Consider the following 20,931-nt stretch of genomic DNA (forward strand, 5'->3'; position numbering starts at 1 on the left):
GAAAGTTTTATGGCAGTTTACTACAGTGAGGGATGTGGCCATGGCAGGGGAGGTGAGCTACTAAGGCATGCTTATTCGTTGTCTTTTCCTTCCTGAAATCTGCTTGTGCTTTCGCCAGCACATAGTTGTGCAATGGCTTTTTTGTGTGTGGTTTTGTGTTTTGGACAGTATCCAGATTTAGCTGCTGCAAGGAGCAGCTGGTTGCTGGGGCTGTGCAAACATGCTGGTTGCTAGGTGGTGTCTCCTGCACAGTGCTATAAAAGCATCGCGAGCCCTCTGCTCTCTTACTCCTGACTGTGTGACCCTGAAAATTAGTGTTTCTGAGGAAGAAGGTAGGTTTTTGTAGTTCTTTACTTCTCTCCGTAGACACCACCAACTTTAAGAATTCTACACTTAATTTGTCAAGTGACCTGGTGCAATTTTCTGTCGGTTCTATTTGCTGGCAAGGGAAAATATGGGTGTGGGCAGGAGAAATTCTTTCAGTTTTGAAACATTTTGTGTACACATAAGGGCTTGGACAATTACTGCTTTTATTTAGTGTAGGTAATGAATTGGAAAAAAAAAATAGCATAAAATATTGAAAGCAAACTTATTTGGAGCTGGCTGTTTCCTGTGCTTTCTCTTTGCTGTTGTAGTAAGTTGCTGTAGAAATCTACAGTAAAACTGGAGTTGCTGGAAAACTAATGTGCTTTGTATGAAAATTCAGAAACAGAAACAGCTGTTTTTACTTCAACAAGTTTGCTGCTTTTGCACTGTAGAGGTGTCTTTTCCTGTGAAAGTAAGGAAAATAAGGGAAAGCAATCTTGTAGAAGCATAAGAGCAAAACCCTGATTTTGTGACTAAGAACTTAGGCAAAGCCACATAAGTAAGAGCTGTATCATCTGGGGTTTGCTCTGCTAAAACTTTCCACTGGATTTTCCAAGGATGACATTGTTTTTCTCTCTAATGTCTTCATGCATATTCAGTAGACTTCCCCACTATAAAAGAAATTATTGTGTTAGATCTAATGCCTATTTAGAGTTAGGGATTTCGGTCTAGATATCTGAGTTTTCATTGCAGTTGCAGTGCTGATTATTCCAATTGGGAATGATAACATGCATAAAAATGCATAAAAAGCACAGTATTTTTCAAACTGAGAATTTTTAAGTTCTTGATCTTCTTTCCTTTTAAATGGGACATCTACACATTGCAGTTGGGGAAGTGGGACACATATTTTATGGGCCTGGAAAATGTTTTATTAAACAGAATAACTCTTAAATAGGTATCTTATATGGAATGACCACAGAGAAGTGTCACACTTTTCTACAGTACCTTCTGTTTGTACCATTCAGTAGGTACATATATTTTTCCATCTCCCTGTTCATAGACTTCATCCTGAGCTCAAAAGTAAAGGAAAATATATGGCAGAAAGCCCTCAGTTCTTCCAATTCTCTTCATGCTGAATTAAAATAATATTTTGACTGAATTTATTCCTCCGTTTACATGACCTGCTTGTATTTTGGAGTGGCATGAGTCAACAAATTGGGAAAGAACTCTACTCTGTCAGGGGGCTAGCTGTCTTGCTAGATTCCAGTCTTCGTTTTTTTTATTAGCCATAGTTTCTTATAAAGCAGGCAATTGGTTTTGTATGTAAGGTGATTTCTTAACTTTCTGAGCCAATTCAAGCAGAGTAAGGTCTTTACCCCCTTTCAAGACTCATTGCCTACTGTGACTTCTGTTAAAATTATGTTGTTTGTTTACTAGATGGACATAGATGGATCTGTAGGCCAAACTTTATTTAAAAAGGAAGGAAAAAAAGACTTAATTTATAAGACATGCAATTCTTTTACTGTGTCTGGAATTTAAATTAGGATAGAAACAAAAGTTTAGAGGCTTAACAAGCCCAACTTAGTGTAGGGCAGAAGCCTTCTGCTCTAGTCGTCCCCAAGAACAGCAAAATCTCTACAGCTGGGCATGAAGAATGTAGGTGGGGACAGGCAGAAGAAATGCTGGTGTTAGCAGTTCTCCTGGGTGCTGTCTCTACCAGCTTTATTCCTGAGAAGTGTCACTCTATCAACCAAAACACAGTTTTGGTCCTACCTCTTCTCAGATCTGAAACTGTGAGACTGATTCTTATTTCTCATTTTGAAATGATTATACACTCCACTCTGTAAATCTGCTTAGTTGACAGACATCTGTACATGTCACTGTCGGTCACTCAGTGCACCTAGTATGGAGACTTTAAAATGTTATTATTCTGATGCATATAGCCTTTATATATGCTCTTATAAAACACAGCAGAACTTTAGATACTATAGCACTTCATCTGGCCTCATATACTTCTTCTGTCAATACAAGAAGGGCACAGCAAACACTATAACTTCTTGATAAAATACTGTGTTTAATAGCAATGTAAGTATGCTTTTCTGATCTTCTTTAAATGGCGTGTGCGTAAAAGTTGATCCTTATAACTTACACAGTATTCTGACCATCATTAACCCAGATGAGACCTGCTCTAAGTGACATATAAATACAGCTTCAAAGTCAGCTTCATTTTTTCTAGCAGTATAGTCAGTGCTGAATTGTGTGCCCTCAGGCCTGAGGGAAGGGCTCCAAAGCAAGAGTTTTCTGAGGCAGAAAGAGTGTAGGTGGCTCCTGTCTTGGAGAGGGGAGGGGAGGGTGGAGCTGGGCTGAAGGGCTGGAGGAGGGCCCTGTAGGTGCCTACCGCTTTGCTGGCAGCTGAACATGGAAGTAAGTTTTACAGTTTTGCTATGAGGGAAAGAAGCAGCTGGGTTGCAGCTACACTGCTTGGTCCTAGGTGTGTGTTGTTTTTAATGATGATTGCTCTTTGCCCCTCCTGTGGAACATGGGACACAGGGCATATGTAAGGCAAGCAAGCTTGCAATACAAGAAAAATATTTTTTTTTATACTCATGTAGATGATCTGAATTATTTGATTTCTATCCAAAGACTGTGAATACGTCTTGTCTCTTCATACTAAATTCAAAGACACTCCAGTTTACCCAGGAACATTATTTTTAATTTATATGCATGCTTTAAAGCCAAGCCTTCCCTAGAGTTTGCTATGTAAGTGTGTTTCAAAAAAAAAATTATCTATTTTGAGCAGACACAAATTACATTATTAGATAAAATGTTAATGTCTGCTTTTTGTTCCCTCACTGTTTCTATTAGCAAAAATAATATTCTTCACACCAAAGTTGTTATGAAGGAATCTGTTCATTATTTTTGCGTGCTCAATGTCAAATCACATCATCATTGGCCTTTTTTCGGATTCTGCACAGTATCTTATGGAAAAGCAGGACTGATTTTCATTTTGAGTATTTAAAAGGAAAAATTACTTGTTTTCCCTTCTTAAATGGGTAGTGCTCTATTCTTTTGCAGAAATTGAGGTAACTGTAGGTCGATGCTAATGCTTAGGTATTGCCATAGTAAATAAGAAAATAGTCAAAGTAGTTTACTGTTCTATTTCTAATCTAAAATTTCTGCAGGTAGCTAAGAGTGTAGGAGTGAGCAAGCAATTGTGGAGCATTGCATCACCTGCCAACTCTAAACAAAAGTTACATGGTTCAAATCACACAGACCAATTACTGATTGGGAAACTAAGTGTATCATAGTTCAAGCAAAAGTATTGTAAGAATGGGAAACCTGGAGTAGCACTGGTCCTGAAAATGATTAGAAATGGTCTGTAGCTTAATGAAAAATGGTTTGTAACTTGATACACCTCTTCCCAGAAACTCTGTCAACATGGCTATGGTATCAGAATTTCTGAAACAGGCATGGTTCATGGAAAATCAGGAGCAGGAATGTATTGTAAGTATTATCATCTTCATGTGTATTTTGAAGTACATTTTGAAGTGATTTAAAGGTATAGGCCACCAAAAGTCTTTCATGTGAGTATACGTGGGAGGGAGGAAAACCAATGGCAAAACACTGGAACCCAATTTTATTGCAGTATATAACTTAATATAATCTAGTAACCTAGTAGATCTGATATCAGATGAAAGATTAGTCTTATTTGCATGTCTGTCTTATCAATTCCTACGCAAAACTAGTTAACTATAATGAAATTGTAATTCCCGGGGGCCAATCACTGATTCACTGAAGTCATCCTCTTTAAAGTAGTAATCTGATGTCTGATGTAGAGATGTGTGAATTTGTAAGAACACGTTCAAATGATGCACATGAGAAAAAGAGGAACTCGTAGGCTGGTGTACAGGAAGCATGAGTTGGAGCCCAGGAATATAAAGGAGGAACTAAACTTACTAGTAGATGTCCTAGTTTTCATATCATATGCTGTGCTTACAGTGGAAAGAGTCACAGTATGGAATAAAACATCTCAGACAATCAGTACTGATACTGACTAGAAGGCAGGCTTATTGTGGTGGTGAGTCAAAAGTTATTAAACTGGGATGACGTGGAGATTCTTTGTGATAAAGCGTAAAGCTACTGAAACGACTCTCAGCAAATGTAAAGCAGCACACTGTGAAGTTACAGGAGATCCTGGAAGAGCCTTCATCTTGAAAAAAATTGAGCATAGAAGGGAAATTTCAGTAAATAAAGTTTTCTACTCTAGACATTTGTGGATTTTGATTTTGACTCCATAACATGTTGTGCATAAACCTCTGGCTCCACCATCCCATCCTTTTTGTGAAGAAAATGAGGCTTAAGTTTCAAATTTCAAAGAAGGTGATGCACAGTCAAATTTCATAAGATGAGCAAGAAAATTATTAGCACTTTACTTGTGGTGCAGGTAGGGTTTAATTGTGGTTTTGGAGCATTTAAAATTTAGACATAATTGTCTAACATTACAGTTAAGAAGTATTTTCTAGTGGAATCCAGCTTACTCTGAGATATAGATCTTCAGGTGCCTAAAACAATATATGAAGTACTTTCTGTTTAACATAAGAGGTGTGAAAGGAATAGGTCCAATTCATATGTATTACTGAATCTATTTAGTCCTCTGTAGTTACAAAACCATATGTGTTACTTGATAGTCCTACAATAAACAATCCAATATACATCGTTTACTTAAGCACCTAAAACTGCTTCTTTGCAAATATATTTTTTGGTATGAGCATTTTTTTTTTTTTTCCGCTGCAGAAAAGTTCGAAAGGTGGCCCTGGAGTACAGTCATACCCTAGCTTTGATCCATCAGCTGACGTTATTGCTTTGGACAAAGCTATTACCGTAAGAGGTAAGAGCAGTAAACATTTAACCTGCTACATTAGGTCTTTTCCTTAGGAAGTTTTGAGAATAGCGCTGAATAAAATACCAGAGCACAAAGCAATGGCAAACAAGAGAAGTGATTCTGCTTTTAAAAGCTTGGCAATACATTAAATTATGCCACTTGGTAAAGAATATCAACTCTTTGATATTCTGATATTGTATTTCAATTTCAGACCTTAATAACACATTAAATTACTTAAACATGTTGAAGGAAGAGTTGTAAAAAGGCTATTTTTAGAGAATCAAAAAATACTACAACTTACTATACTAATACTCTTTTAGTTGATTTCCGTAAAATCCCTGCAAGAGGTAAATGCTGATAATGTAGTTTATACTTCTACTGTACTTCTCTCTTCTAATGAAATTCATATTTGGCACTTTGCCTGTACTTTGAAACTTTTTTCAATTTGACTTACTGAGTATGCCATCTATTTTTTTTTTTTTTTGCTTTAGTCTGTAGTGTAAGTTCTGAACTCAGAACACTGTAAGACTTTTTATATGAAATTGTAGAAACAGGTTTCTGTGTTCTATGGGAATCTATTTGTTTGAATTCTTTGCTACATCACTAATTGTAAGTCAGTAGATGATTATAGTTTTTCCTTTGGTTAAACTTCATTATGTCAAGAAATCAAAATATGACATAAAGCAAATAATAAAATATAAAAATTATTATCTGGCTAAATGATACACTGGAGTCTATTATAAAATTTCTATTATGTTAAACATGTTTTTGTTTGGTGAGTCATAGGTGTGGATGAAGCCACCATCATTGGCATCTTGACTAAAAGAACAAATGCTCAGCGTCAGCAGATCAAAGCTGCCTATCAGCAGGCTAAAGGAAAGGTAAAGTATATTCAAGCCAGGCTTACATTTATATCCAGAATATCAAAGTTGCTCCTGGCTCACATGGTAGACATAGCTTTGGCTTTATAGAACAAAAAGATCCACTCTTCTGCCTTTTGTAGTTTGTGAAAACTGTGACAGAATGATAATACCCTGCAACTATATTACCAGTACTGAGCCTTTGAATGCAGCGGCCACTATTTTGAACTGAAGATGGAAACTTCCGAAGTTCTGACTTTCCAGCTTTTTGAATGCCCTAGAGATCCTTTGAATCACTAATACACTGGGAATGCAGAGATTTCAGTACTGGTTGGGAGGTTGTCTGCTGAGAGAAAGAGAGAATTGGAGAAAGGGACTTGGAGGAGTGTCTCTGAATATTTAAGTCCACATAGAATACTAAATAAGAAAGGACAACTGTAGGACCATGCTGCTGTTCTACAACTATACCAGCACTGGTATGGTGATGGGTGTATAGGGTGCAGTGTTCTACCTCTAAACAGTAAAACTGCTAGTCCCTGGAACTGAGAAGCTTGGAAATTACTGTGTGTTTCTGGAAAAGGTTTTAATTGCTCTTACTTTTCTCTTTAACAAAATTTCTCCAGTTGAACCTGTAACTCCGAATTGAAATTACAATTGCATAGTTGGCATACCAGAGTTACTGAGGGTTTGCTCCTTGGAAAGTGATATTTTTGCTTTGTAACTCTAAGTGTAAACTCTTAAAGGCCAACTTAGAACAGAAGTCTGATGTCTCATTTTAGCCTAGATTTCCTGCTTTCCAGTAGCTAAAGAAACGATGTAGACCAAGATTTCTCAGAGATCAGGCTAAATTTTTGGACTGTAGCTGAACAGCAACTTTTTACCATTCACTAACTTAGTGTGTTTTTTATTCTTCCTGTCACAGAGTCTGGAAGAAGCCTTGAAAAAAGTTCTGAAAAGCCACCTGGAAGATGTTGTTGTAGCTCTGCTCAAAACTCCAGCTCAATTTGATGCTGAAGAATTAAGAGCCGCTATGAAGGTCAGGCAAAATCTTCAGAGAAAAATTTTGCTAAAGAGCATAAATATCAGGGCCTGTAAGTGACACTGGACTTGGATGTCAAAGCTTATGTATTGTCTTCATTTCAACCCCATTCTGTAAAATAAATCTATACTGGTAATGCAGGTTCTGAGAACAAGACCCAGCAATCTCTGCTGAATTTCAGGGTCAGAGGAGTCTGGCTGCAAACAGTATTCTTTTGAGAGAATGAACTCTTTCTGCCTTCTGAAAACAGGTTGCTGATATAGTGGTAGAAAGTCATAGTGTTTATGTACATGTTTACAGAAGAGAAAATAAAAAGGGATGGGAGTATTTTTCATCATTAATTTTACATTTGTATCTTCTATGTGCACTGCTTGGTCCCTTTAGCACTTCTTTTGTGTACCAGGATATTAGATGTGATAAAAAGTTAAATGCAAAAGAGCTGAAAAAACAATATTATATGGCAGCATAATGTTCTTTATTTTTTTCTCTTATTCCACATGGGGCCATCAAAGCCAGTTCCATGATTTTCATCTTATTTCTGGTCTTCTAAATTTTAAGTTTGCTGCATCAAATAACATTTCTAAAAATTCAATCACTTTTATCAGGGGCTTGGAACAGATGAAGATACCTTAATTGAGATTCTGTCCTCAAGAACCAACAAAGAGATCAGAGAAGCCAGCAGATATTACAAGGAAGGTAATTCAGAGCAAGAAAGAAGTATTAATGATGTAACTCTATATCAGGCGCATTACAGTCACAGCCCCTCTTCTCAATATGAGAAGCTGAGTTGGCATTGTAGGAGGCCAGTGAAGCTTCACATAAGATTGAAAGAGTTGCAGGGAAGGGAGGCCATACTGACTTTTACTGACCTACATAGATCTCAATACAGAGGAAAAGGCATTTCATCACCGCCAGAACTGCAGATGTCTCGTGGAATGGGCCATATATTACATTCTTTCTAGCATGCAAGAAAAACCCAGCTGCTTTTCTTCTATTGTAACTAAGCTTTGGCTGACCGCTTAAGATATCACTAGACTTAAAATAAAAGCTTAGTTTTATCTGTGTTGCGAGTTAGCAACACGGATAACATAAACAGTAGGAGCAACCAGTGAACTGAAAGGAGACAATCTTTGAAGAGATAAATAAAACATAATGTGGTATCTCTCATATACGTAGAGTTTACTGCAGTCAGTCAGTGTTGTCTAATTAAATATTTTTTTCTGAGATTATGGGCTAACTTTTCCAGAGGACTTCCATTCAAATAGTCTCAGATAGAAGCCCAAATTAATAGTCTGATTTTCTGGAAGAGTTTTGTGATTGAGTTCAGTGCTGATAAGAACAACCATAAAAAAGAATGAAAGAGAAATGGCTCAGAAAAAGCTTCAAGCTTTTTTTTTTTGTGCTTCACAATCAAAAGCCCAAGACAACACCACTCACAAGAACTCAGAGCAGGGCTTTCTCAGCAGATTTTTGGTTTAGCCTCCAGTTTCACAGCATGTCCCAGGTAGAAGAGGGCATGTTACAAATATACCTCTTCTCTTCTAGCTAAATGAGATAAAGTAAAAAAACTCCATTTTTAGTGGGCATGTTTAAGTGGGAAATGAAGAAAGGGCTGGAAAAAGTCATAGGCTCATGCAATGGTTCAGGTTGGAAGGGACCTTTAAAGATCATCTAGACAAAATAGTAGATAACTTCAAAGCAAACTACTAATCCTTTTGCTTTCAGTGCTGAAGAGAGATCTGATACAAGACATTATCTCTGACACATCTGGAGACTTTCAGAAGGCTTTGGTTGCTCTAGCCAAGGTATGCTGTGCTTAAGCATTTTGAGTGAGATTTAATAAAAAATCTGTGTAGTCAAGACTGCTTTAGAGAAAGACATAAAATAAATAAGGGTTTAGGTAATATTTGTTTCCTTGCATTATTTTTTATTTCCATATCTTAGACCATATGAAGTTGTTCTTAAACAAGCTATAATGAGATTTTATCTCAAATGTATTTTGAAAAACAACCATGTTTTTTGTTAACAGTTATGCTTTTAAGATTTTTTTGTGGTAACTGTCAGTAAGCACTTGAAAAAGCAACAGGAATAATGACCTGTCAATTGACTAGAAATAGAAAAAGAAGAAGTGCTTACAATTAGAGAAATAAAACTTTTGCCTCACTGTTAAGATAGGTTTCTAGCAGTTAGATAATGGGACAGGGGCAGAGAGCTAACAAACGGACAAAGTGTTTGATGAATTTAGGTTCAAAAGCAAATGAGTTTAAACACTGGATCTGCCCAATAAAAAGACCCTTTTAAAATGCATGAATAGTTGATTACATGATTGTTGAGGACATATATGTAAAGCTTGTACATGCATGCGGGATTATTTCTTGATACATCCATGTGCCTCATTTTGATTTTCAGTCTTTTATTTCAAACCAACTTGAAATGAGTCTATTGAATGGTCATCAAGGAGCAAATCACAACTTCCAAGCCTGTAACTTTGCATTAAGAAACAACGGTTCCTGTGGCTTTTAATCTAGGAAGGACTTCAGAAATAAGCTTCCGATGGCCTTAGAAATATGAGCTCTGATTGATTAACAAATACAACAGCTTTATTCAGAGAATGATTGACATAACTGTATCTCTCTGCAATTACGTGTTATTTATGAGAGTGGTAGGGTAGAAATCTAAAATGCTGAGATTTGGTGAACTGAATGGTTGTGAGTACCAGTGATATTTTATTTATTTATTTGTTTGTTTGTTTGTTTATTTATGTGTGTAGGCTGACCGATGTGAAGTTTCTCATGTGAATGATGATCTTGCTGACAGTGATGCCAGGGTAAGATAATACTTGGCACTCTGCAGATCTTCTTCATCTGGCCTACCTGAAATTACAAACTCTGGCTGCGAATGTTCTACCTGAGTCTTGTGCACTGCGGACCTAACAGAGGTTTACATGTTACATAGCAACCTTTTCTGAGGGGATACTATTTTTAAAAGTTCGTGTAAGCTTCGCTATCTGAAGGAAATTAAATCATCAGTGTAATATCTAGCTTCAGAAACACTTCTGCAAGACCTCTTCTAGTTCATGTTAAGTGTGCAGATCATTTGAAGTAGAGTTTAACAGCTGGAGAAATTAGACACAAACTTCCTTCTGTTTGTAACACATTTCATGAATTAAAGGGCAAGGGTGTGCTCAAGTATGTGCAGAACTAGCTACTATACCTTGACCAGTGTGAACTCCGCAGTATGTTATCTATAGCTATTGCTTTACAGTTATAAACCTTTCCACAGTGTTGGGTAAACCTCACAGTCATTTTCTGAATAATTCTAAAATGAGCAACCGATCTTTCCCTTATTTCTTCCACCATTAATGTGATTATTTTTGTTAAAATCTTGGTAAACCTGTGCAGTTTTTCCTGAGTTTTCAGCTATAAAATTGTACATCATTCTTACAATTTAAATGTAAATTCATTTCAAATTGATTTTTTAAAAATCCAACCAAGATAAGGCCACTGAACAATACTACTTTTATCCCTGCTACATAAGGAGTTTAGTTTCTTCATCAACCATAGATATGAAAGGTCAGTAAATTAACACTCTGTCTAAGCTCGAAAGTTTAATACTATTTCTCTTGGTGCAGAGTGTTGTTAAATCTTCTTTCGTGCTGCATGGATGTCTTTAAGTATAATTTCTAGAGAGGTTTAAGGACTTCCAGATAATGCTGAAGACTGATTTGATTATCAATGTCCGTTATAGTCACTCCTGGAAAGACAAGGATTGCTTGGTGCGTAGGCTGCTCCTTCACATTTTTCCAATTAACATCAGAGATAATTTTGTCTGAAGAAAGCTTGCCGGTCCTAAATATTTGCCCATGCAGACTGTAAGCACATCATGACATATGAAAAATATCTTCATCCAAGAAAGTAGTATACCCAGGAGAGCTAGACGGTGATAGTAAAATATCTGAAAACATTTTTTGTAGCTGCATAGTCTTCTCCAGGTACTATTATGACATAAGTGAAGTATGAAGTATTATTTGATAGGCGAGAGAGAGTCTGAGGTTGTGGAAAGATTTGTTATGGATCATGTCAAGGGCTAGAGTTCATTACTGACAAGCAATGGCTTGCCTAGGGCTGGTAACCTCTGAAGTACAGTATTTCTGTTGGGTTTTACTATACTGATGTTAACTTTACTAATTGCTGTTTATGACAGGCCTTGTATGAAGCTGGAGAGAAAAAGAGGGGAATAGATATCAATGTGTTCATTACCATTCTTACTGCAAGAAGCTATCCACATCTCCGAAGGGGTAGGTTGGATGAAACTTTGTGCTTCAGAGGAATTGTATGTTGAACATGGCGTGGTCATGAACTCAGAGAAGACATAGATTATAAAGATGTGTCTCTGACTGCTGCAAAAGTCTCTGTAATAGGACACAGGCTTGCTAACTAAGGGTGCAGTTGGCAGCTTGGCTGTTCTTTCCTGACTAGTAATGAGGATTATCATCTAGGTTGTTAGGAAAACTGTTACAATGAAGTCTCACATGGCTATTGATCACAAGGCCAATGAATCAGTGTGGCAGGGATTCTGAATGCTTTCCAATGTGTTCTTGCTCCTCAGCCAGTTTGCCCTTGATTGATAGAGGGATATCACCTAATGTCACAGGCTCCAGTGGAGTCATTGAACCACCTTATCTGTACCAGTGGGAACACAAACCCTACCATCCTAACAAAGTCCCATTCCTTCTGCTGACTTCACCAGTCCTTGCAGTAACAATGCTGTTTAGGTGGTGCTGGCTGAAGAAAATGAGAATGATGGCCTGCAATCAATCTGTGAGCACTGCTGCAGCAGTGAGGTCAGAATAAGGCAGAGGCAACACAATGAGTATACCGTGTTTTCATCACTATTCAGGGAGTTTTCTTCCCCTGTTTAGTCTTTCAGAAGTACGCCAAATACAGCAAGCATGACATGAACAAGGTACTAGATTTGGAGCTGAAAGGTGATATTGAGAACTGCCTGACTGCCCTTGGTAAGTGGTTCTGCAGATTTTAACCTAGTATATGTACTGAATGTATGAAAACCTCTTTTTACTTCCATCTTTCTTGCTCTGATAGGAAGCCATTCTGGGCTTATCCTGCTTCATTGAGAAACTTTAATAGTACTTCGGAAAACTAGGCCGAACATAGTGATTTGAGTTATTTCAAGTCAGTTAAAGGTTGACAAATGAGTAGAAATACCTCCTCTGATACATAGAAGTGTCTTTTAATGAGAACAGATGTGTCATCAATATAGGAAGATCTTTACAGAAAGTCAATATGCCCCAAAAAGCTGTCAGAACAAGCATAACGCATCAAATTCCAATAGTTTTGAACCAGCCTCCAAAAAACCAAATGAAACCCACTTGTATCTAAATTTTGTTTTCAAAGACATTTATAATAAATGATTGTTAAAAATATAACCTTCCCTTCTGCAGTTTTGTTCAAGCAAATATTCTTATAAGGTTTGTAATAAAGGTGCGTGTTAAGACTCTTAACTGTTCCTCATGAACAATAAGGTGAGGCAGTGACTCTCTTAAATTACTTATATTAGTGGACCAAGGATGGAATCAGAAACCAGACACCCATCTAATTCTCAGCTTTTATATCACAGTCAAGCAAACTTTGAATAAAAGAATGAGTCCCATCAGATCCTCCTTAAAATCGTAACTGGAGGTCAAGTACTTAGTATACCCTGGTTTAGAAGACATCAGATCTTAACCACCAGCTCTACTGTAGAAGGTACAAACACTTTCACATTTTTCTTCTTGGGAACGGTGACATGTTTCTTAATTTTGCAGCAGTAAACTAGGGAGCACATTCTTGTAACTATTCTCTGCAGACTAAATTGCTTTCTGAATAGACAGAGGCAAGGAACTGCTACTTCTTCCATATTTTGAAGACAGGGAACAAAGAAGTAGATAAATAGGATATGCTAGTAGGAACAGTGAGACTGCTTTTAAAGTGTTTTCTTTCTGAACTTTTGCCTTTTGCTACTTGTTACGTGTATAACAGATGAGATCTTATCTCATTGTTTCATTACAGTGAAGTGTGCCACAAGCAAGCCAGCTTTCTTTGCTGAAAAACTCCACTTGGCAATGAAGGTAACCTGAAGAAAGAACTTACCTTTGTAAACATGGAGTGCTTTGTAAGCCAAAAAATAACAAGCTGGCTAGAGTTCTCTAAGCCCTTTGTGTGATAAAAAAAGGACTGCAGAAGGAAATTCAGCATATTTCTCTCTCTCCTTCTGTTCTTTCCTTTGAAACCTCTGAATGTCTTTCCATAGCAGAAGCTGTCTGTGTGATATAGTGTGTTCAGGAAGGCATCTGTCCGTCCTCAGAGATACATTTTACTTTAGACGGTGACAGAAATATAACTGGAAATTTTATTATTTGTGAAACCACAAAAATATTAGTGAAAAGCAAATAGGAAAGCAACTACAGATCTGGACAAAAACCTTGTAAAAGCCTCATCTTTGACAAGACATCTATGGTCCTTCTGAGAAATCTGGAACCTGAGTTGAGTGAGGCAGCTGGAGATCATTAAACAGTCTGGTGTGCACGTATTTTTGTAACTCCTGTGACTTGTTTAGGAGCAGTATATGAAAAATTGAGTGAATTGTTATGAAAACAGAGTTCATTGTTTTCTTAAAAAAAAATCATTAAAAAGGCACTGAAGTCTAGGTTGTCTCTGGTGTCTAGAAAGCATTGTGAAGGACATGCCTCTTCTTAAGAAACAGCTGAAAGAAATACTTAAAAAGGAAACCCAGTGGTGGAGGTAGCCTGACAGAAGTGAATTGTGCTCGTAGGGAGCAGAAGCGGGATATGAGAGGACCCCCTCATGACAGTTGTTAAAGGAAGAGAATGTGGCTCCGTACACCCACAAAGAAGTCTGATGGAGTAACGCACAGAAGTTTGATTCAAGATGTTTCAATGACATAAGTAGCCTCTTTTAATTTTTTTCTATCTTTTTTCTTTTTTTTTTTTTTTTACTTTTAACAGGGCGTAGGGACAAGGCACAAACAGCTCATCAGAATCATGGTTTCACGCCATGAAGTGGATATGAATGAGATAAAAGGCTATTACAAGAGTCTGTATGGCATCTCTCTCCGCCAAGCCATTATGGTAGGTTTTCTGTCAGGTGATGTATGAAATTTAAAACAACTGAATGATTTTGGAAGTTCAGTAAGGGTTTGTTAACCCTTCTGCTCCTCCGTCACCAGTTCAGCCTGAGTAACTCCTTGTAGCTGAATAACTCGATCCATATGCTGGTAGAACTAATTCATTTTCTTGGGCGATATTTTTGTTGTGAAAGCTACAGCAATTTGTTAGTAGTGGTATGTCTCAGGATATTATCTTACAGTAGAAAGCAAGAGTTTGATGGAGACTGCAGTATCCCCAAGTTCCTGTGCTTGGGCAGACATAAGGTGCAATGGCAGGAGAGAGGGGATGATTACACTGACAGCTCTGTGAGAGATATTTGATGCAAATGACTATTGGTTTTTAACATTTATGGTTTTTAACATTAACTCCTGTGAATACCTTGTTAACCTGACATTTGTCTGGCCTGCTTTCCAGGTGGCTTTAGTAAAAATATCTTCTCAAAGCGAACACACTGCCCAATGTATTGTCTGGAAAATTTAAACCAGTGAGGGACTTGAAAAAAGCTAAATTTTGAAAGAAGCTTTTTGGAGGCTCGTAGGAAAAACTAAAAACAAAAGCCTTGACTGGAGTAGAGACATACTTCCTACACGTATCAAAATACTTTTTGATTCTTAGTGGTGTTTGCTACTTTTTCAGTTAGGTGTCAAATATCACTTTTATTCTTCCGTCATGACTGTGTGTGTAATTTGGTATGCAGTTACAATACCTCATCATGTTCCAAAGTGATGATTGCATCCAAATGACTTGAGACATAGCTTGGCTACACTAAACACTTTGTATGTCTCTACAAAGTAGATTCAAATTTGAGAAAACTTACAGTGCATACTTAATGCATACTATCCCTTTTTTCCCGGCTGAATAAGTGATCCTATGGTGAATCAAATATCACTGTACTATTAGCCTGTGTTTGAGATAATCCGAGATCCAATGTGTATAGTGTTTTAACATTAATGATCATTGGAGATCACTGGGCAAGGAAAGCATTTTCACTTTATCTAGAGAAGAAAAGCTTATGCTCCTGGGTGGATAGAAATCTTCAGTGGTTCTGTTATATATTTATGCCATGAGACCTGCCAGTATTTTTATTGGCCTTTGCCTATCTCTGCTCCACTCTGGAAATGTGTGTGTTATTTCTAGGTTGTATGAATAACTGCAGTGAGGGTATTCAGTTCAAGCTTAGTCTCTGGCTAACACATGTGATATCAAGTGATTTTTTTATTTAGATTAAGGTTTGATGTTTTGTATATCTATATTGAATTCTTACTGAAATTTAGCTCACTTGGGTTTGTTATCCTAACAATTGTGGGTTTTTGTACTTAAATCAACAGGATGAACTCAAAGGGGATTATGAAAACATCCTTGTGGCTTTATGTGGAAGTGATAACTAAGTTTCGTGCTCCTGCAATGCACTCAGTCTTGTTGCTGAAGGTCTTCACATTTGCCTCAGCTGTCTATATAATATACAGGCTTTACACAGTGCGGTTTGTCTGGAATGTTACTTAGCCCATATGTATTATGTTGAAAACCTGTAACCTGGAATGTATTTTTTCAGCATCTTTATTCTGAATGGCTTTTATATCTCTTGATGCCATTATTTATCCCAAGTCAAAAAGTGAGTTTTCATCTATAAAAAGCAAATAAATTTTGAAAATAAAGTTAACCCATGGAAATTTGTATGTCTTGCTTTTCTGCATTTAATTTCAAGTTGTCTGTGTAAAGTGCAGGAGAGAAAAATCAGTAAATAATTTAATTAGTTAATAAACCAACAATCTCACACAGTATAGCTGACCCTATACCTTCTCATTTCACTTCAGCTAGGCTTTACACAAGCCAGATGTAAGAAAAATAACTAAAGCTAACTTATTAAAATCATTTAACAAGATGAAAACACTACTGATATCTATCTTGTTCTTTTTAATTTAAATTCCAGAGTAAATAAACCTGTTACACTTAGAACACAGGAAAAAAAAAAATTGAAAAAAACTGTTCATAAAGAGTGTAACACTTTTATCTTTTTCCTGATGAGTTGTGTAACTTTTTTATATTATCTCCAAAGTGAATAAAGTACTATCAATACCTCTATGTTGGTCAGAGTTCATGCTTAGCATTACCGTCCCAATTGTGCCAGATGCTGTACAAATGAGTTGTTACAGCCCTCAGGTGCACTGGTGGAATTAAGAATTCCTTGTTGGTTCTTTGATGCATGCAAACACTGCTGGTCTTTATTATGGTGGCCTCCAATTACTCGTTTGAACAATAACATGCTAAACTATTGGGAAATTGAAGGTCATCTTGGGTAATTTGTGTTAAATGTTGCAGGCCTTTTCTTCATATTGGGTTGGTGTAGGATAATAGAATTTGGTGTCTGGAAAAGGAGAAGTGTTATTCTGGAAAACATATTTACATTGCTAGAGCTAGAGAGAAAATTCTCATGTGTCCTCCACACAGCTAGATTTTGACCTACCTCAATTATAGGTTTATTGTGACATTAACAGTTAATTGGAAGGAAAGTCTGACTTTACCGAACATGAAATGAATACAATATTTGGATTCTTTACCAGAAATTCCTTGCTACCTTTCTCACTAAAGAAAATGCGTAGAAGAGAATGACTACTTGCAGCTGTGGTTTCCTTTTGAACTTGTGGTGGTAATCATATGTGTTTCCAATATATGAATATATATATGTAAATACATATGCGTATAAAGCATATACATTTTGCTAACCTCTTTGGCATGGGTAACAATCTCTCATAAGTGAAGAAACTTTAATGAATGGATTTTGAGATACTACCTGTGTTTCTGGGCAGACCTTTGGAGAAACAAAAAAAACCCAGAGCAATGTTGTACTCAGTAGATGGGTCATAACTAATTAACTCGTACCCAGGAAATTATTAGGTCGAGTTGTGAAACTCTTATTTCAACATTTCAGTCATTATGAAATTGAGAGGTGGTGGAGCTATGCAAGGGAAAAGAATCTGATTTCATCAGTATAGCAAAGAGTTGTTTTTCAAGAGGTATGTTTACCAGAGAAGCCAAAAGTTGCAAAAAAATCCATCAAAAAAATCTATAACAGGATTTTAAAAATGACTTCCAATTAAAGCTGAAGGAATGATTGAAAATTCAAACTAATTTGTTTTGGCTGAGCTTGAGAGGGGGCTAGCAGCAGCACGTTCTTTGTGAGAGCTCATCCTAACCAACTTCAAAATGTGAACAAGTAAGCAACTAGAATTTTTGTTCAGAATAAAGGAGGAGATGGTATGAAGTTAAACATTTTATTAATAGAAAAATAGTTGTTCTCTGATTACAAGTTCTGCAGGACAGTGCAACAGAAAGAAACAATGCACAATGCTGGACAGTTGTCTTAAGATATTTCACTGTAATTTTATGTGTATCCTTGTTAGAGGCGAAAGTAGCCGCATTGTGATTGTATTCTGTTTTGTGTCTATTTCTACAAATGTGAATGATGCTTGCTTTGAAGAGGAAGGATTGATGGAGGTCTGTGTAGTGGTGTATCAGTGGGGAGTCACAGGTTTGCTACCACTGCAAGCCAGCTAAATCCCCCTAAGCATTCACTTCTCTCTGAGAGGCACACCTTTCTGTACAGTGAGGGTACTACTTACACACGCATTTAAAAAAGCAGAAGTTTTTAAAAAAAGTTCTGCTTATATGGCCATTTCACAAGTGACTTCAATGTTATGATGTATTTATACAGCTTATTTCTATGGGAAATTTGCAGCCAATTATTATAGTCCAGACATTTTTTCAAGTACTGCAAGAAATAGGGCTCAGGTTAATAATTGTGGAACAGTGAGATTGCACCATCCATTTCACTGCCAGAAGGCTCCCTGATGGTTTGAGTGGAAGCAAAGGATATTTCTAGACTAAAAAAAAAGTAAAAAATGGTTTTCAGATATAGCAACACATAAGTGGCAAGGTGGATTCCTGGGCAGTTCTTGTCCTAAAGAGCTATGCTGCACAATGAAGAGGGGAGCGAGAGAAAGAGGGAACTAAATGGACCAGCACAAATAAGGCAATGTTTTCCATGCAAATTAATAAGACCATCAACAGAGCAATGTAAGTGAAGCTCTAAGTTACTCTAGTCAGCATATTTTTAAGAGAAGCTGGTTTAACACAGAAGGGAAGTACACAAATGTCATTTGGATCTTGTTTGCTCTTATCTTTCTGCCTATCAAAGGACAAAATATCACATAAAATCACTGCAAATGAGTTTGAAATGTAAGTCCCTAAGGCCTCCTTTCAACAGCATGCTGGTGTCTGTGCTGAGCTTGAAGCATGAGACAAGTCCACAGATTTCTAGCAAGGAGGGATATTTGCACATATTCTGCAGCTGTTTTCCTAATCAGTATTAGAAATTAAGCATCAGGATAAGGAAAAATAAAAGAGGGGAAAAAAAAAGATATTTTCAGGTCTTTCTGAACTTACTTCAAAACCAGACAAAAAGTCCACCACACCAAAGTTAAACTGTAAAGGACTTCAGTACTCACTCAGGCTAGCTGGATGAAGGCTTGCTCAGGCATAGTCTGTGTGCTGATATTCACCAATATTTTAATGAAACACAATATATGAATTTTATAATCCCTCTTCTAAGGTAGGGAAAGTCATTTGTAATAGGTTAAAAAAATAAATAAGCTTTATTCTAGAAGAAAAGTAACACATCGAGTTTTAAAGACAGTCAAAAATTCTTTTTTTGGAAAGACATATATTAGAATTGCAGTAGGGTGGGGCATTCTGCATTCAGCTAAGACTTCCAAAGAATGGTAGCCCACCCACTTAATGGGGAATGGCTATCCAGACATTTAAAGCTTATGAAGGGGAGGTGAGGGATGAAATCAAGAGGAAAGGATGTGTCAGTAGATATGTTACAGAAAAGGCCAGAGTAAAATTCATGAGAAGGCTTCCTTGCTTTGGTGTAAGCTGGTGGGAAGGGCAGGGACTGAGATGTCACAAAAAAAGCAACAAAAGGCTTGAAATGTGTATTTTTTTCACCCTTATATACCTGTAGTCTATAAACAGGAAAGTACTGTGAAGACATAACTTCAAAGCAACCCTGTAAATGAAGAATCACCCCTCATCTTCAGTGATGCAAAACAGGAAAATCTTCCTTAAGGGATGGTGATTTTTTAATCAGTTAGAAAATAATGGTAAACAATTTATTCAAATAGCACTAGTTCTTTCATTACTGTTTGATAAAATGCACTGGAAATGCTAAGTGTGTCATATTTAACTTCTTATTACTTTCTGATCAGCCATCTCCTGTGCCAGTTGGACAGGTTGTCCCATTACTCTTTCACTGTGAATGCCCTTCTGGTCTTTTTCACTTTGCCCTGACAAAGCAAAAGGTGTATTTGCCAGAAGGTTAGAAAAAGGCATCCACTGTTTCAGAATGGTGTTTCCAAAAATTTGAGCTCTGGTGCCACCTCGTGAGTAAGTTGAGACCAAGGACAAGGAAACGTATTGCAGCAGAAAGTCTGTCACAAACAAGCAAAGATCTTGTCCGGGCACCGTTTTCCAGGCTGTTGGAATGAGGAGAACTAAAGCATTTCAGCTTATTATGGAAAATAGGGCTTTTACTTCATTTTTATCGAGTATTTTATTTTTTAACTCTGATTTCAAAAGGAAAGAGCAGAGGAAAATTGAACTAGGACTAGCTGATATATGCTTAAGGGGAGATACAAAGAGAGGTTTCCCAGAGCACTGTGACGGACAGTTGTAGGGTATGAAGAAAACTCACACAACACCAAACCCCCCCAAACCATATCAAACTCATATGGTGGTTTACACAAAACCTTGCATTGAAAGACAGACTCATCCACCCCACAGCCTGTCTTTCTGCCTCTTGTGATACACAGGATGCTCTGAGTAGGGGTGTTTATGAGATTTTTATTCAGCAGGTTCAGGCAAATAAGGCTGAACTGCTAATAGAAACCATAACAGAAGGTGCTATGGCAAGGTGATACAGCTAAGCAGCCCTGTGTGTTTACCCAGCATAAAGATAAGAAGACATCAATATTGTTTTGATAGTTAACCTCTTTTTCCACCTCTGTTGTGGAGGTGACCTACGCAGGATGTTTTCAATTGTTTTTTGTGTTTATTATATGCTTCTTTTTGTTAAAACCTTTGGAATAAGATACATCAAGAGGTCTTTGAAAGGCTGGCCTTTAATTTTTCAATGTCTTGCTTTGCAATCTATTCAAGTATCTCCTTCACTCATCTGAACCAAGCATATAAAAGCTAAATAAATTGCTTATAAGGAATTCGGATATTACAAAAGTGGTGACAATTTATCATAGCTATAGTAGGTGACCATCACCATATTTAGTATTGTTTTCTATGGCATTCTTTACACATCAACGGATCAGCATGTTCCTGGATTTGTCTGAACGAAGAAGGGCAGAAATTAGATCTTGTACCTTCTTTGGTTGTGCTGTGCAGAGGCTTTCATTGGGTTATTCACTGTGATATTAATCTAGGTTTCCTGAACAGTTGCAGTTAATTAGTATTGTCTAATATGCTTTTATATGACTCTAGTAATAATAACCTGCGTCTGCAATTAAATTCACTATGCCTATCTCAAACTTCGCTTAGTCCTTGCTTCCTATCCAGATTAAGTGATTGTGGGTCATTATCAAAAATTACC

The 20,931-nt window shown here is 37.0% G+C and overlaps 1 protein-coding gene across 1 annotated transcript; it reads left to right on the plus strand.

Moving 5' to 3' along the window:
- Positions 1-269: 269 nt before the first annotated feature.
- ANXA1 (annexin A1) lies at positions 270-16,199 on the plus strand. Its single transcript, XM_075410673.1, has 13 exons — positions 270-332; positions 3,732-3,810; positions 5,101-5,194; positions 5,975-6,069; positions 6,971-7,084; positions 7,693-7,783; positions 8,813-8,892; positions 9,858-9,914; positions 11,291-11,384; positions 12,009-12,104; positions 13,156-13,214; positions 14,112-14,234; positions 15,602-16,199. The coding sequence occupies exons 2-13, from the start codon at positions 3,745-3,747 to the stop codon at positions 15,659-15,661; spliced, it is 1,029 nt and encodes a 342-aa protein (XP_075266788.1). The 5' UTR covers positions 270-332; positions 3,732-3,744; the 3' UTR covers positions 15,662-16,199.
- The last annotated feature ends 4,732 nt before the right edge of the window (positions 16,200-20,931 follow it).

Source organism: Opisthocomus hoazin, chromosome Z, assembly GCF_030867145.1.
Source record: "Opisthocomus hoazin isolate bOpiHoa1 chromosome Z, bOpiHoa1.hap1, whole genome shotgun sequence".
Taxonomy (NCBI): domain Eukaryota; kingdom Metazoa; phylum Chordata; class Aves; order Opisthocomiformes; family Opisthocomidae; genus Opisthocomus; species Opisthocomus hoazin.